Source organism: Curcuma longa, chromosome 20 (genome assembly GCF_044706935.1).
Source record: "Curcuma longa cultivar G26 ecotype Majalengka, Jawa Barat chromosome 20, ITB_CL_G26_1.1, whole genome shotgun sequence".
NCBI classification, from domain to species: Eukaryota; Viridiplantae; Streptophyta; class Magnoliopsida; order Zingiberales; family Zingiberaceae; genus Curcuma; species Curcuma longa.
The window spans coordinates 12,804,708-12,822,956 of NC_133880.1; the positions used below are offsets into that span (position 1 = coordinate 12,804,708).

The window sequence follows — 18,249 nt, forward strand, 5'->3', positions numbered from 1 at the left end:
ATAGACACTTAATCAAATTCTAAATCATCAATGAAAAACCCATGAATCAAGGATTCTAATCCTACCACAAATCGGGCAGCTCAATCCTCCCCTGTTCGCTGATTGCCGCCGCCAAGAACCGCCGGATCGAAACCTAACAGAAGGCTAGGTGTACATTGCATGCTCTAGCTTTGCCTCCCTCTACTCTTTCTGATCCGTAGCCACATCACCGCCACTCAAGCTTGATCGCTTTGTCGTCGTTCTTCTTGAAGGAAACGTGAAGGTGGCGATCGATCATTGCAAGGTGAAGAAGATGAATCAAACCAAAGCCTAGGACGATTGAGCTCGTAAAGCCTCCTTTGCTCGATCTCGATGAAGAGGGGAAGAAAGAATCGCGACTAGAGAAGGGGAAGAAGGCTTTGGCACGGATGGGAGATCGCCGCTTCTGGCGAGGAATCGCGATTTCACAATTTGGGAAGAGGAAGACTCCGGTTCAGGTTTAATAGCTTAATGGGTTTTAGTGGCTTAGTGGGTTAACGGGTTCAAGCTTCATCTATTAACCCATTAACCTTTAGCTTATAACCCTACACTAATTTGATTCATCAAATCAACTTAATTGGGTTATAATTGGGCTAGGTTTAAATGGGCTTGATAAGCTAATGGGCTGGTTTAAATTGGGTTGGCAAATGGGTTTAATAATTAATTATTAAACCCAAATGAAATCCAATCCAATAAATACCTAACCTTTGACCACAATTATAATTAACCCCTTAAGTTTCAATATTTTACAGTCATAATCAAAAAGGGGGAGATTGTTGATGCAGGGAGCACCAGATGATCGGACCTTAGTTTTGATAATGGCAAAAGGTTTAAGTTAAGTGTGTGATATTTACTAATGAGCTGATCTAAGTATGCAGGTAGCACAGGAAAGTCCTAGTTGAGGCTAGGCATAGAAAATTTCTAGTGGAGACTAGGTAATGGAAGTACTAGCTGGAGGCTAGGCAAATTTAACCTGGACGGTTAGGTGGGAAGTCTTGGTCAGGAGGACTAGGCAGGAAGACTTGGCAGATCAAGTGCACGAGATGGAAGTATAGGCAGGTCAGGTGGATCAGATATCTAGTAGTGGAAGTCTAGGCAGGTCAGGTGGACCAAATATCTAGCAGTGGAAATCCTGAGGGCCAAGGATTGAGGCTAAGCAGAAGTCCAACAAGTCTGGAGGACTTGGTTGGTAATAGATAAAATTTTTTGAGTGGAGTGGGTGAGGGCGCGTTCCCGATAAGGGAACAGTAGGCGTCGGTCTAACCCAGGATTTCACAGAAAATCTGAAGTCAATACTAAAATGTTGTCAAACTGTTTCACTTTCTTGTTATATTTTATTTTGTGCTAACTTGTAATGCAGGAAAGGAGGGACTAAAACTTTGTGTTTCAGGCACCCTTATCTATTTGATCGTTCTGATGCAATAGGCGTATTTACACATTTCAGAAACGTGCGTAATAGAAATCAAACAACAATAATTAATACTAATTACAACACACGCATGCATAATCAGGAAACAGTAAGTACAAGACATTGCAGGAATTTAAAATTTTTATAGAATAATAAATTATTCTACATGTACCTAGCATATGACGCTAAGCGGAAAGGGCATCAATCGCACGGTCCTTGTTAGAATCCCGCATTTACTGGTGATCCACATAAAGTGATCTTTAAGATGGCTTCCAAAGCCTCAAGTCACGTCACAATCTTCGATACTAATCTACGAGCAGTAATAGTTGATATGAGAGAAAACCCTAACATCGGAAACACACAATAAGACACTTGTGATCGGTTTCGAAGCTTTCTGACTATTGTCGAGAATCAAATTTCCAAACAATAAAGAAATAAGAAAAAGGACCAAAATAGTTTCCGAAGAATGGAAACACATCGTTGGCACACGGCAAAACCCTAATGGCTACCTGCGATCCCGGAAACCACAACTCCTCCGTCCAATAAAGAAATCTACAGAAGCTTCTTCGGTGAATTGTTCGGAGGCAGCAACAGGCTGAATAAGGACTACGACGGCGGCAGCACCCTAATCCCCGACGGAACCCTAATCCGGCGGTGGCAAAGGGCGCTATCTTGTGGTGGCGATGGTAAAGGGGAAATCCGGCACCAATAGGAGAGGAGATGAAGAGAGAACTATAGGGGCTCGACTTGTCTTCTGGCGAAGAGCTTCTCCGACGATCGATTGTGGGCGAACAAGCTCCAGCAAGCTTGGTGGCGATGAGGAACAGAGGAAGGGAAGGAGAGAACACTTAGGATTTTTGTTGCTTCTCTTCACTTGCTCTCGTGCCTCATCACTCCGCCCCTTTTTATACCCGTAGCTGGCGCGACAAAGGCGGCACCGGAACCAGAACCCGACGAAATCATCTGATGGTTCCGTCGGACATGGGCGTCGCACGAGAAAGGATCACACATGAAGAAATCGCACATGGGTCGGGCCAAAAGAAGACACTGAACTGGGATTGGTTTGAACCAGAATCAAATAGATTTGATCTGGACCAGTATCAGGGTTATTGTAGTAGACCGATTTAATCTTGGTTCGCTTGGTTCGATGACCAAATGACTTTCGATTTGACCCAAATAAATTTTGTTCAATTCATCTTCATAAGACAATTCTTCTTATCCCTTTTATTTTTCCAAAATAATTTCCACTATAAACTAAATCAAGTTGATTCAATTTAGTTCAACATCGAATCATTTGGTTCAATAACCAAGCCTTCTCTGATTTAAACCAAACCAATTTTTCTTGTTGTTTGGTCCAATCTAACTAATATTCTCTCGATCTGAGAATTAAATTCTCAAACTTATTTTAAGTCCTTTAGAAAATTTCTAGTGCATGTAACCCAATAGGTTCTATAAGATATGAGAAATTTTTGTTAGTTGGTGAGAATGGAACATCTTGCGAAGATGAAATGAACGAAATTGATTTCGTTCAAATTAGAGGTCGTTTGGTTAATGAACCAAATGATTTGATTTTGAATCAAATTGAACCAACTTGGTTTGGTTCATGATGGAAGAGGATTTGACAAAACGGAAAAGATGAGGAGCTCCGTCTTGTGAAGATGAATTAAACAAAATTGGGTTGAATCAAATCGGAGTTCGTTTGGTTAGTGAATCAAGTGATTTTGTGTTGAACCCGATTTGCTATAGTAACAAGTTTAATTGCTATAGTAAATCCTAGATTACAAGCGGTTCAGGCCAACCTAATCGCGCAGCGTGATCCGATTATCCCAAAATCCTAATCCCGATTTAAAAGGCTATTGTAGCTCCTCGTTATAATGTCACGTCTCAAGAGACGTCTGTCTGAAAAATTCGGACAGCATCTCCCCTTTTAACAATTCAACTTTCCTTAATTCACTTTTAACATAAAGGCCCACACGACCACTCTAAATCCAACATATATATATAACTGCTAAAATTACAAGATAAAGGGCCCACACGGCTACAAACTACATGTCCAACACATATCAACTACGTAACAATGAAAATCTCCAAGTACATTGATAGTGGTCACAATAACATCAAACAACAAACTTCACCACGAAGCCATAACATAAACATCTCAAGACTAATAAAAATTGCGCAAGCGGAATTTTATCAACATCTAAGTCCCTAGCTATGACCACAAATCTAAACCACAAATACACACTAAAACTTCATAAACCACACATCGAAAACAATCTGAAAACTACATAAGGAAAGTTAGCGATTCCTCTTGCTGTGAGATGGGGGTAGTTCGGCAAAACTCCAAGCTTCATGACAACATCCCTATCTACTACCTGAGGAGAAAAAAAGAAAATCCTAGAGTCTGGGTGGTGAGTATAAAATACTTAGTGGGTACTAGGTAGAAGTGCACAACATAAATATAAATATGGGTATCAACAAGATATATAGTCTCTCCAAAGAATACTTAATAAACAAGGTTAATAATACTATATAATAGATAACAGCTATCATGCATATGCAATCAATGCATGTAATGTCATACAATGCAACAATCATATATCAAACAAGTGCAACAATCACATACAAAGATGCAGTAAATAACTACTAGCAAATCCATGCACATATGCAACACACATCATAGGCAACATGCATGGTCACTATTGGCTCGCCACCCTCAGACACCCACATAATAAACTGGGGCGCACAACAGGACAACTGCACACACTCCAACAACAGTCTAGATGCCTAGTCACTGTTTGCACTCAACATCCCAAGACACCCACACAATGAACTAGGGCGGACGACAAGAATCATCCGCTCCAATAACAGACCAACTACACGCGAGGGGGAGGGGCATAGCCTAGGAGAGCTATCTAGCTAGTCCTGGTTGCACCCACATAGTGCTATAATGCTCTCATTGTACCACTATCAATAATGGTCTAGTGAGAGACAACAACAACAACATGTTATGATGCTTAATTCAACAAGTAACTACTACATCAATCAAGATATACTCAACATCAATTATAATAAGTTATCACAGTTCAACAGGTAACTACTACATCAACCAAGATATACTCAACATCAATTATAATAAGTTATCACAGATTAATAACAAATAATGAAACTGTATTGATGGCAACTAGATCATATCAAGGTCAACAGTAAGTATCAAGCATCAAATCCAGCAACGAATGCAATAAGGAAAGTAACAGGATAATTAATAACAGATTTATACTAAATCATGCACTACGAAAAGACCTATATTGACCAAGTATAGAAGTACCCACCTGGTATGACGCACGTCGCAATAAGAACCCCTAAATACAAAACTCTGTATATGATAGGATCATAAATCACGATCCTACAAATATAAAATAAACAAAACCCTCTAAATATAATATTATATTAAATTTTACAACAAAGTAAACTCCAATTGAATCTAAAGTTAATCTAACCAAATTCAATCAACCCATTCCACACTTAGCCTCAACCGAGGTTAAACTAACCACATCCAATTAGATCCATAACAATTGTTACAATCCAACTAACCTAATTAGCACAACTCAACCATTAAATTAACCTAACCTAATTCAATTGACACAACTTTGCTGGATTACCACAACCAAGTCCAATTAACTCCATAATCTAATTAAACTCATGCCAAGCAAATATGAGTTAATTTCATTTACCAACTTCAACCGGATCTACACCAACCTGATCAAAATCTAATCCAATAGATCAACCACAACCATTGAAACAAAATCCTATCACCCTCCAACTGATCACCATTCTCAATATCACAACTAGACCAAGCATACCCAACAGAACCAACCTCTTATTAAATTCAAAATCTCTACATCTCAAAGCAACATCAAATTAATCATGGTAACAACAAAACCTAACTGAATTCAACAAGGAACTTACCTCAAAGTTATTGATTCGATCGTGCCCTAGAAACCTTGCTCAGCCCCAATCAGGATCCGATTCCAAGCTCACAGCCGGAACCAGCCTTCATTCCACCGTCACCGATCTACTTCCAACACTAGGATCAAAGTTCAGAAACCCACAAAATCTATCATGTAACAAACCTAATCAGATTTCAAAGAAGACTTACCTCAGATGATCCGATCCCTTGCCCTAGTAGCAAGCTCCGATTCTTGAAGAATTTCAGGTGTTTCCTGATCGGACCCATTTCAGTCAAAATCGGCGGGGCTAAGATTCTGGCTACCAAACAGAAGGGGCTGCCATGCTCGATGGAGGAAAGTGGCATCGTACGATCGGGAAGGAGCGCGACCTCACCTCTTCTCCTTGCCGATGACAAGTTCACAAGTCAACGTTGCTCGCGATCAGGAGTGAAGGGAGCCACAAGCGGCAGCGGTAGGGCGGCGGCATCGGGCATCTTCTCCACGCAGTGGGCAACGAAGGGTGCAGTGGCGGTCGAGCAGAGGGCGATCACGGGCGAGGCAGAGCGTGGGCAGGGCCGAACAAGGGGAAGGAAAAAGAAGTCACGATTCCCCTGTTATAACGATGAGTCATAGTAACTTTTAAACTGGATTAGGATTTGGGCTAATTGGGTCACGTGGCACTGCTAGTTTAGTGTAGTGATTGAACCGGTTATTGTAGCAAATCGGGTTCAACACAAAATCACTTGGTTCACTAACCAAACGAACTCCGATTTGATCCAAACTAGTTTTGTTCAATTTGTCTTCACAAGACGAAGCTTCTCATCTTTTCCATTTAGTCAAAACCTCTTTCATTATGAACCAAACCAAGTTGGTTCAATTTGGTTCAAAATTGAATCATTTGGTTGACTAACCAAATAATCTTTGATTTGACCCAAATCAGTTTCTCCCTCACTAGCAAAATTTCTCGTATCTTACATATAACATGAATCACACATCCCCGAGTCGATCCTTCCCGACCCGCGCATTCGTCAACGCCCGTAGCCATATAGTGAATGATCATCGATAAAGGTAATGAAGTAGTTGTATCCTCCTAGTGCTTGAGTTGACATTGGACTGCATACATTAGTATGTACAAGACCAAGTAACTCTCCCACTGGTTCCCTTTCCAGTAAAGGGTAGCTTAGTCATCTTGCCTTTTAAGCACGATTCACATGTATCAAATGAATTTAATTCAAATGATTCTAAACTACCAATCTTTTGGAGTTTAGACATGCGTTTCTTATTGCCAAGTCTCTAAAGCCCTCACCAATGCATACATATCCTTGTTGTATAGTTCAAAGTTGCTCCGCTGAATTTCTTACTTAAATAAACAAGGTGTTGATCTTCATGTATTTGCATAGCTCTAATACCTATTCCTAATGCATCACACTCAATTTCAAAAGTTTTAGCAAAGTTAGTAAAGCAAGTAATGGTGCAAAGTTAGCTTCTCCTTAAGTAAGTTGAAAGTTGAATTTTGTTCACTATCCCAATGGAAACAAACATTCTTTTTAACAACTTTAGTCAAGGATGCAGCTAAAGTACTAAAATTTTTAACAAACCTTCTATAGAAACAAGCCAACCCATGAAAGCTACGTACCTCAGTTATGGTTTTTGGTATTGGTCATTCACGAATAGCCTTAACCTTTTCTTCATCCACTACTATTCCCTTAGCACTAATAATATAACCAAGAAACTCAATCTGACTAGTGTAAAATAAATATTTTTGAAGGTTAGCATAAAACTTTTCCATTCACAGAATAAGTATAACTTTTTATAAATAATTTAGATGCTCATCTAATTTTTGATATAAATCAAGATGTCATCAAAATATACTAAAACAAAGTTCCCAATACACATAAAATATGGTTCATTAATCTCATAAGTATGGCATGACTGAATCATTCATATAAATCATACCTAGTATTAAAAGCAATTTTCCATTTATCTCCCTCATGCATTAGAATTTGATGATAGCCAGACTTCAAATTAATTTTAGAGAAAATACAAGAACCATGTAATATCCAGAGTTCATTGGTTAGCATTTACAGATTATATAACTGGCATCGGCATTCCCATCAATTTTGAGCATATTGACAGAAAATATAATCAATTAGCATATGCATTATCCAGACTAATAAATTATCTTATTATTACAGAATGGTCGGAACAATCCTAAGCAAACTGGGACTGGTGTCAGCAGCCCTCCAGGATATGCACCTCATTAATGAGTACCAACAACTGCTGCAAACCATGCATCAATGAATGCGGCATGGAATTTACCTCAGTTATGCAGATAAAGTCGACCAAGAGCTGCATGAGTTACAATAGCAAGCAACTCGAGAAGCAATCAAGGCACTCAAGTAGCTTAGGTTGATACGCTCCCTGAAAAGAAAGGAGTGTCAGCGAAGGAGCACTTGCGATAATTGGTGGTCAAACTGGTACCCAGCCACCAAGCAAGTGGACGAACAACTGGAAACAGTTGCCAGTCTTACTGAAGATTCCCTAAGGCGGATTGTAAGATACCAAAAATTTTAGGGTTAGAATTAACCAATTAAAGGTTGAGTTTTTAATTGGATGGGATTAAGTGAATTGAAGCCAAATTAGTCAAATCCATTTAGGATAATGGGTTAGATCTAGAATTAGGTTAAACATGTAAATTATTAAAAAACCAAAACCTATTAGGTTATTAAAAATAAGATACGGAAAAATTGGAACCAAACGAGTCAGATTTGAACTCAAATTGAACCAACTTGGTTTGGTTTGTGATCGAAGAAGTTTTGTCAAAACGGATGCGATGAGAAGATTTGTCTTGTGAAGACGAATCCAACAAAATTGGTTTAAGTCAAATCATAGGTCGTTTGGTTAGTGAACCAAGCGAACCAAGATTAAACGCTAGCTTAAAGCTGGTTTAGCCGTTTTCTTGCCACCGGTTCATCCCACGCGCGCGCCGACTGGTTAAACCCAAGACCAGGCTACTGTTACTCCTCTTTAAAACACGAAATCGTGACCCTTGCCTGTGTTGTCCTCTATTCCCTGTGATCCCCTGCAGCTCTGCCACCGACCGTCGCCGCTCTACCGCCTTCCTCGCCCAGCTGACACCCGACCTCCAACGTCCAATGCCGACACCCGACACTTGACGCCGTCTCGAACTAGCACCGCTTGTCGCCTGCAGCGTGGAGTCAGCGCCTGTTGCCGCTGACCCCGCGATCCCCTCATCTGCCCGACACCGCCGCCATCACGTGGAGACGCTATGCGACGCTGCCGACCTTCGCAACCCTCGTCGCCATTCTTCCAGAAGCAGAGCCGCCTTCCTTCGCCAGAGAGAAAGGAAGGGCCGCCGCTGTGGTGAGGGGAGACCCTTGATCTTGTCTTCTTCGTCCTCCTCCGTCTTCTAGGTAAACCGATTGATTCCTTTTCTTTGTGTGTTGGCTTCCATACTCGAGGAGGATGGGAGACTACAACGATGCTCTGAATCACAACCCTCAGATCCACACCAAAGCTAAGAATCGAGCCAACGCCCTCTAGTTGATGAAAGAAGAATTTTCATAACTAGTATGCTCTTTACCATTACCATACAAAATAGATAGATCACACTTCAACATCTATTGTTTTTGAATCCATCCTGTTCATCTCGTTAAGTCAGATTTTGATTGGAAATCAGTCTTGTTGAATTAACGAAAAGAAGTTATGGTTGAACTGAATATTCACTAGTTTCAATGGAAGAATTGAGGGGGCCACCAATTCCATTTGAGGTTCAATTTTTAAAATATTATTTAGAATTAATGAGCTATTAACTAAGGAAATATTTAATTGATGGAAAATAGGGTGATGTCCACTTGTAGCTCTTGTTAATCTCATAAAATGGATCCTTAGCAATTTTATACTTTTCTCATTTTCAATAGCCAAATTTTGTTATATTTTTAATGCCAAATTTTGTTCTCTAATATTGTTAGAGAACAATGAGAAATTAGATCTTAGGTGGAGTAGATCTTTGACTATAAATAGAATTGCATAAATTTAAAAATCTATCTAGGAGATGTGTGAAGGAACTTCTCAAAGAGGAAGAGGATCTTCCCTTGTGGTATTTTCTCCTAGAGCTAAGTAGAAGATGTTTATTTCATTGCAAGACCTTGGTTTGTTGATCCTTCTGTACACGGAGGATGGTGGTACGGTTTTATTACGATTATTCATCAATCATGTGGGTAATTCCTGTATTTGGTCAATACAGGACATTTCTATCCTAGTGGATTTTATTTTTCTGTTGTTGATTAGACACCTGAATCATACTCCTGTTTCTTGTTATTTGGATACCTTAATTATACTCATGATTATCTCTTGCTTGTCTTTAATTCGATTGACCTTATTTATTACTTGTATGAACCTTTGGTTATCAAGCAATTAAGACCTATTGTTTATGCATTTTGATATTGATTATTGTTACTTGATCATAACATCATGACGATTGTTATCTAGCAATTAAGACCTATTGTTTTACCACCAGACTACTTTGTTGTAGGGCTAGATTGATGGCAGTGTGATGTCAGACACCCCCAACATCATATATACGTGACTGGGACAAGTGTGACAGTTACATCATGCATATGCTTGCATTATGTGCATTATATAGGTAGCTATACAAGGCTACCTATTATTTTACCACCAGACTACTTTGTTGTAGGGTTGGATTAATGGTAGTGTGATGCCAGACACCCCCCAGCATCATATATACGTGATTGGAATGAGTGTGGCAGTTGCATTCATGCATATGCTTGTATTATGTGCATTATATAGGTAAGGGACCGTATATAAATGCTACATTTGGATGTATGCTTGATTGATCCTTGGTTGATGCATTTGGGTGTCAATATCATTCATGTCATCCATATTATGGTAGTTCGTCCACTGTTAGTTGATTATTTCTATTGTTCCTTGTATATCTCTGCTCTAACATGTTTACTTTTAAGCATGCACTGTCTATTCCTGATTATCCACTGAGTATTTGTATTCACCACCCAGACCCTAGGGTTTTCTTGTCTCCCCAGGTAATAGATAGAAGATTACTGCTGATGCTAGAGGAGATCCGCCGTCATGCCATCTCATAGCATGATGAATGGTTTCTTCGTGTATGGATTTGGATTTGTACCCGTGTATATGAATTTGTTGTACTTTCGCTTGTGTGGTTTCTGATTTCGTAGACTTGTAGAGTTTAATATGTTTTGCGATTTTCGTATAATTGTTGTCGCTTTTTGTGTGATACATCTTTGGTATATTATCGTGGTAAGCTATTGTACTTGCATGTGTTAGATTGGTTTGTGGTCGTGTGGGCCTTTAGTTAGATAGTTTCGTATTTTTCTTCATGTACATGTATTTTATTGTTGTTTCGGCCGAGTAGGCCTCCATGTTGATACATACTCAAGTATACTTTGCGAAAGTGGTGGACTCGTAAAGAATCAAATGACTCAGCCCACTAAATAATGTCTAGTACTTTAGCTTGTCGTAATTAATAAGATCATAGCTTGTTCTGAAAGATGTTACTTATAGCTTAAAACCTTTAAGGTTGGGGTATGAAAGGAAGGTTGTACGGGAATTATCTACCTGCTGCATCAACTATCCATTTAATTTTTGCTCAAAGCTGTTGGTATTATGCAAACCGGGTGAAGCAAAAGAACAGGTCCTAACTTGGCAACAAGGCTAAGGAGGTCATTATAAGACCAAGGGCACACTTGTGTGAGTGAAACTCGGAGAGGAACTGCCCTGCCCCAGCTTTGAATTATGGTTTAGTAGATGTCTATGGAATAAAAACTCTCGTACAATCAACCTTGAATACCTTAACCTTACTACTACAACTAATGTAACCCCAAACTAGTTGGCTAAATAGCCTTAAAAGTATTAAAAGCAGGAAGCTTGCGACAACGAAGACCTTGCTCTAGTGGGCAACTTCATGAGCAACTACGTCATCACAAGAAACACCCAATCCTACCGAGACGCAGTTAAAGCTACTAAACCAATTGAATCCCCTGCTCTTGGATTCATAAGGCCAAGTGAATTCCAAGGCTCTACCTTTGGAAACTCTGCTATTATTAAACAGAATAATACGTAGATCCAGTTGCTAGTTCAAATAGCAAAAAGTTTGAGAGATATCCAGGCAGATTTAAAGACTGTCATCGAGCAAACCAAGGGAAGTGTGTCACCAAACCTTATACCTGATTCTCTAATAGAAAAATTGCAAAACTTGTCCTTGGGCCCTGCAGAAAAACCTAGAGAAGGAAAAGGTACTGTTAGAGTCTTCAAGAATCTATACAAGATTCTTAAGGAGGAACAAGAAAAGCTCAAAAACTCATGGTAGTAAGAACAGTAACAAAGCTATCCACCTCTACTCAAACACCCCTAGTTGAAGATCAAATACGGGAGTATCAAAGAAGCCAACGAAGAATACACAACGCTCAGCAGATAGCTAGGAGACTGAGACGATGACTCATAGGAATACCTACCCTTGGACATACCTTGGAGCAGCAAATAGATCCTTAAACACAACTGAGGTTATCTATGCAGGAATGAGCATCCATAGTTCCAGCTGAAGGTTTATATCATTCCAGACTGGATAATGGACGCCATCGGGTCTCTGTGCACAGATCTGAAGAAGCCATACTGGTTACGGATGACAACCAGGTAGATATGGCACTAATTCAAGAAGAAAGCTTCAATCAACTACAAAGAAGAAGAATGCAATATATCCACCTAGGAGTATTGTAGGTACATATCCAAATTCTGCACAGGCAAGAAGAAGGCACCATGGCCTTAATTATTTTCAGGGGCAATCGCTGGATGGGTGATCAAGTGATTTTGGCAGCCATGGTGGTTGACTTAACTAGAGGAAGCTAATTAGTGTATGTTATACCAGATATAATGTTGACAATCAGTGATTTTTACAAAAATATCCAGGTGTCAATCCTCATGCGAGGATATGAGCAGTGACACAACGGGGAGGCTAATTTACTAATAACAAGAGGCTTGGTTGGGAGACTTTCCAACACCCCCAACGTAGGCTTCGCCTATAAAGTACATGGAGTCGTTGATTATCTTACAAGTCATGGAGTACGTGCCCTACTTGGGAGGAGATATTCCACCTCCAACCTACAAGGATTAAACTGGTTTATTTGACCCATGCAAGTCAATATTCCTATGCAATCTACAGAAGTACATAGTAGAAGCCTCCTGGATGGCAGAATATCTTTAAGCTTCAGCAACTATACGACTATCATGTCTTTGATCAAGCAACCCTTGAGCTCTACTTGGGGACTATTGTAAGAATTGTGAAGTAATAGAATCTGTGAGTTTCTCTCCTCCTTATTTCTGTTATTTCACATAAATAGTTGTTTGATCCCTGGACTTTGGTTGATCCACCTGAAGGGGTCAAACCCATTGGGTGTAATTAAGAGAAAGACTAACATGGAAGGACATACGCAAACCTACAAGGGTTTTCTCAAGCAAGTTGCGATGTATTGACTTGAAGTCCATTCCATTTGGATCATGCTTGCTATTGCAGCATACCACGATTATGAGATCTGGCAGATGGATGTCAAAACCACGTTCCTGAATGGGAACCTACTCGAGGATGTGTACATGACACAACCTGAGGGTTTTGTAGATCCACAGCATACTGGTAGAGTATGCAAGCTGCATAGGTCCATTTATGGACTAAAGCAAGCTTCTCGGAGCTGGAATCTTCGATTCGATGATGCGATCAAACAGTTTAATTTCATCAAGAATGAAGATGAACCCTGTGTCTACAAGAGGGTTGTTGGAACACAGTTGTCTTCCTTATATTGTATGTGGATGACATACTACTCATTGGGAATGACATCCCTTCGCTACAGTCTGTGAAGACTTGGCTTGGGAGTTGTTTCTCAATGAAGGACTTAGGTGAAGCAGCCTGTGTTTTAGGCATCAGGATCTATAGAGATAGATCTAAGAGATTGCTTGGCCTAAGTCAGAGTACATACATCGACACGGTATTACTTCGATTTGCCATGCAGAATTCCAAGAAGGGATTTCTACCGATGTCACATGGTGTGAGTCTTTCGAAGACTCAAAGTCCCTCTTCTAGAGAGGAGAGAGACCGCATGGATCAGATCCCTTATGCTTCTGCCATAGGATCTATCATGTACGCCATGTTGTGTACTCGTCCTGATGTCTCGTATGCTTTGAGCATGACGAGCAGGTACCAGTCAGATCCAGGTGAGCGTCACTGGATAGCAGTCAAGAATATTCTGAAGTACTTGAGAAGGACTAAAGAATATTTCTTGATATATGGCGGTGAGGAAGAGCTAGCTGTAAAGGGTTACAGTGATGCCAGCTTCCAAACCGACCAGGATGACTACAGATCGCAGTCGGGGTTCGTGTTTTGCTTAAATGGTGGTGCTGTGAGCTGGAAGAGTTCGAAGCAGGACACAGTAGCTGATTCTACAACAGAGGCCGAGTACATTGCTGCATCTGAGGCAGCAAAGGAGGCTGTTTGGATCCGCAAGTTCATTACTGAGCTTGGGGTGGTTCCTAGCATTGCAGAGCCTGTAGAGCTCTATTGTGACAACAATGGAGCGATTGCACAGGCTAAGGAACCTCGCTCACACCAGCGGACCAAACACATACTACGGCGCTTCCATCTCATTCGAGAGATCATCGATAGAGGAGATGTGAAGATTTGCAGAGTACCTACAGAGGCTAACATCGCAGATCCCTTGACCAAGGCTTTGGCACAGAGAAAGCATGATGGTCACACTAGGTCATTAGGGCTTAGACCCTATAGTGATTGGCACTAGTGCTAGTGGGAGATTGTTAGTGAGAGCCCTAGAGCCAATCATTTGATGATTGTTGTATGGACTCATTGTATCATATTTTACATTTTATAAAGGCATTTTTATTGTGGTTATTATACTTACTTGATATTCGTGCCATATAACTAAGTATAATAATGTCCTTGAGTAGATCGTTCATATCTATATCAATCGATTGGTTGAATCGATAGTGAGATGATATAGAGAACACTACTCTAAATGATTCCTAGTCAAGTATTAACATTCAGGGACAATGTTAATGCGACGAGACTAGCATGTAGGTCAACATGATGACTTGATCTCACAAGTCATGGATATGAGATATCAAGTTGACACATGGGTATGCATTGGAGAATGTATACTGAATGACCCGCCATGAGAAAGTATCATGGATCGTTATATGAGTGTCATATACTTTCTCATGTGGCTATTAGTATGACTATTAGTCCTTAGACCTGAAGTCACCATGGTTCCCTACATAAGGAGTTACTTACTTTGGCTTCGTCAAACGTCACCCGTAACTGGGTGGACTATAAAGGCGATTACTGGGTATGTAACAAATTATGCGGAGGGATGTGAGTGATGTAGATGGGATCTATCCCTCCCATATAACGGGAGTGATATCATAGTTCTTGATAGAGTGAGACCACTAAAGTGCATGACCATGCCCAAATGAGTCAACATGTGATGTTGAGCTCGTTTGATTGTAGTGAGTCTACTTGGAGTTCAAGACACAGATTGATTAGAGGATGACACGGTCTATGCCTCGGTTTGATCAATCATGATATCAAGGATAGAAGGACATTTGTCACATATTGTGAAGAGTCACAATTAGTAGTCACAATGGTGATGTTGGATCTCAACATTCTTGTAACTTGGGTAGTAGTGATGTGTTGCTAGATACCGCTCACTACTTATGCACCTAAATGAGTTTAGGGCATTGCCAACGTTACAAGAACCTATAGGGTCACACACAAAGGACAATTAGGTGGAGATTAGGTTCATATGATGAACCAAGAGGATTAGATTCATGTGATGAATCAAGTTGGGTTAAGTGTAATCCAAACTAGACTAGTGGAGTTGATTTGATCAACTTTGGGAGATTAGAAGTCAAGTTTGACTTGACTTGAGAAGGAGAACTTTGGGAGTCAAGTTTGACTTGACTTTGTGCCATGTCATCATAAATGTTGACTTGACTTTTTGCCATGTCATCATCCATGTTGACTTGACTTATGCCACCTCATGGTCAATGCTTGACTTGACCATTTGACTTTGATGTGAGGTGGCATAAGAGGTGACCAATGGTGATGCTCCACATCATCATGGATGCCACATCATGGGGGTTACAATAAGAGTTTGTAACCTAAGGCTTGAATGGCTTTAATGGGATTAATTAGCCTTAAAATGCCTTGATGTGGCCGGCCACAAAAGAATGAAAAAGTGGATTTTTTTCATTCAACGTTAACACCATTCTCTTTTCCTTCTTCTTGGTTTTCTCTCCTTCTCCCTCTCCTCTACAACTGACCAAAGCCTTGTGGAAGGTGCTAGCACACCTTTGTTTCAGTTTTTCCACTCATATTGTCCGTGTGGATACCATAGAGGAGTCTACGTGTGTAGCTCTCGAGATCCGACTCCGTTTGGCCGAGCGGGATACGCGAAGGGCACGCATCGAGGGTAACTCTTTTAAACTCATAGATCTAGAGTAGATCTAGAATATAAAATAAGTTTTGCAAAATTTTTGTTCGCATGGATCCTTTGGCATGGACTTCCGAGGTTTGGCATGGACTTCCAACAGGATTTCAGCATGCACAAACACACCTGAACACATGCAAAAAGTAGATCACAGCTTCGGTGGAAATAGGGAAGAACCGCGGTAGGGGAAGAAGAGGTGATTTTTCAGCAACCTTGGTTCGTCTCGGTGAAGAGGGCGACTGATCGATCGGGAAGGAGTCGGCTTCAGGCGCGATTGGGAGGAAGGAAGAAGGCTTGCGCTCGACGAATGAGAAGAAGAAATCGCTATGTAGAGAGGGGAAAGAAGTTGGCTTCGGCAGGGAATCCAGCGAGAAGGATATCGCTGCGTAACAGCTTCGGCGCGGTTGGGGAAGAATCACGATCTCGTGATTTTGAGAAGACTCCTTAATGGATTTTTCTTACCAAGCGGCTTAAGGGATTCCAAACCGGATTTTTGGTTTAAAATTCAATAACTTTTACCCTACAACCCTATCTCTTAAATAAGCTCAATTTTAGGCTTTATTTGGGCACAAGTAATGGTTATTAATTGGTCTCTAATGGGCTGATTCATTTGGCTTAAAATAAGGATTAAATGGCCTAATTTAATTAGCCTCTTAGTTAGGCTAAAGGGTTAGATTAATTAGGTTACCTCATTAACCTAAATAAAAATCCACATCCTTTATTTATCAAGCCTTCAATGACCAATTAACCCCTTAAACCTTGTTAACCAATTAGGGTTATTTATGATTAACCCTAAAATTTTCTCGTGTCTTACACCCAACACCACCAATTTGGGATTCCTATTCTGATGATGATGATGCTGGATGGCTTAACTCATTCACGGCAGAAGGTGATGGGAGGAACCACCAATCATCCCAACTAATTGCCACGGGCTTTGAAATGGAATACCCCAGCCTACGGAGACTCATGGAAAGCCTAGGCGAGGAACAGATTTATTCAACAAGTAGCACGGTTGTCTCTCCCTACAACCCGCCACAGGATTCGATGATGGGACCACCTGGTTACCCACAAGCGACAAGAAACAGTCAAGGGCCTTTCACAACAACCCATTTATGAGCAAAGGCCACCAAATATCAGGTTCAGAAGGGAGAATAACAACGAATTATGGACACTACCATCAACTCAGCAACAAGGAGGGGCTATCTTTATGATTCCGGAACAATTGGGTATGTTCCATGATGTCTTTTCCAGATGGGAATCAATAACAAAGAATCATGTGTCAAGCCAAGGATTCACTAATCCAAAATAGAATACATGGAAAATCTCTTGGGTGAAAATGAGAAACTAGCATGGATACAATGGAGGATGAATTATCCTATGAAATACGATGCGCTGGTAAGTATAGCTAATGGAAGAGAAGGAACTCAAAACGTCTTATCCCAAATGAGAAGAATATTTCCTTCGGAGGATCCTACACAAGGATCAACAGTTCTGTAGGATGCAGCGTATAGAGACCTAGAGAAATTATCCTATGATAATGTAAAGAATATAGTCTAGTATATGAATGACTATATGAGGCTGACATCCAAGGCCGACAGACTCTATACAAGACCAGAACTCTCTGAAAAATTCTAGCTCAAGATGCCTGGAGATCTGGGTAACTGGATAAAAGCGGCATTCAATGAACAATACTCTGATCTGACAGTTGGAGTATTCCCCAGAATCTTATTTGCTTATAAATTCTTAGAACAAGAATGCAAAGATGTGGCATTCAGAAGATCTTTGAAGAATTTTATCATTCTGCAGCCAAATTTCCATTTTTGGATACTAAAAGAATCATAAGAAATATGGAATTAGGCGCAGCAAAACATACAAAGGAAAACCACACGAATTCCATGCGAGGATTGAAAAATGTAAGCATTTAATTTGAAATAAGAAATGTAAATGCTATTTGTGTGGACAGGAAGGGTACTTTGTAGGGAATTGCCTAACGAGAGAAGAAACATCAAGAGGCCACCCAAGAAGCAAAAAGACCAAGCTTAGTGAAAAATATGCTCTACAACCTAATTGTGGAAATAGAAATCCCAGGGATCCCAAAGTTTTCACTAAAGGCAATCCTGGACACTGGCACGATAACATGTTGTGTAAACTCTTGACTAATGAATTAGAGAGAATGGTGAACACAAACCCAAATCGAGTGGCTTCCACGACTAAAGGCAAGCACTGAAAAGACAAGAGCAAAGCAAGGCAAAAGAACATCGTAACGAAAGCCCATGAGGAGGCTAAGCCCTGAAGAGGCAGAGCGAAG

At 40.4% G+C, this 18,249-nt stretch overlaps 1 protein-coding gene and 2 pseudogenes across 1 annotated transcript in view; 2 read left to right on the top strand and 1 right to left on the bottom strand.

Moving 5' to 3' along the window:
• Window positions 1-8,631, bottom strand: part of LOC141813068 (uncharacterized) — a 45,094-nt gene extending 36,463 nt beyond the window's left edge. The window contains exon 1 of the mRNA XM_074700969.1: window positions 8,520-8,631. Coding sequence (XP_074557070.1) covers window positions 8,520-8,631 — 112 coding nt within the window. The remainder of the gene's footprint in view (window positions 1-8,519) is intronic.
• A 3,183-nt stretch (window positions 8,632-11,814) lies between these two features.
• Window positions 11,815-12,723, top strand: LOC141813069 (uncharacterized; annotated as a pseudogene).
• A 722-nt stretch (window positions 12,724-13,445) lies between these two features.
• Window positions 13,446-17,984, top strand: LOC141813070 (uncharacterized; annotated as a pseudogene).
• Window positions 17,985-18,249: the final 265 nt, after the last annotated feature.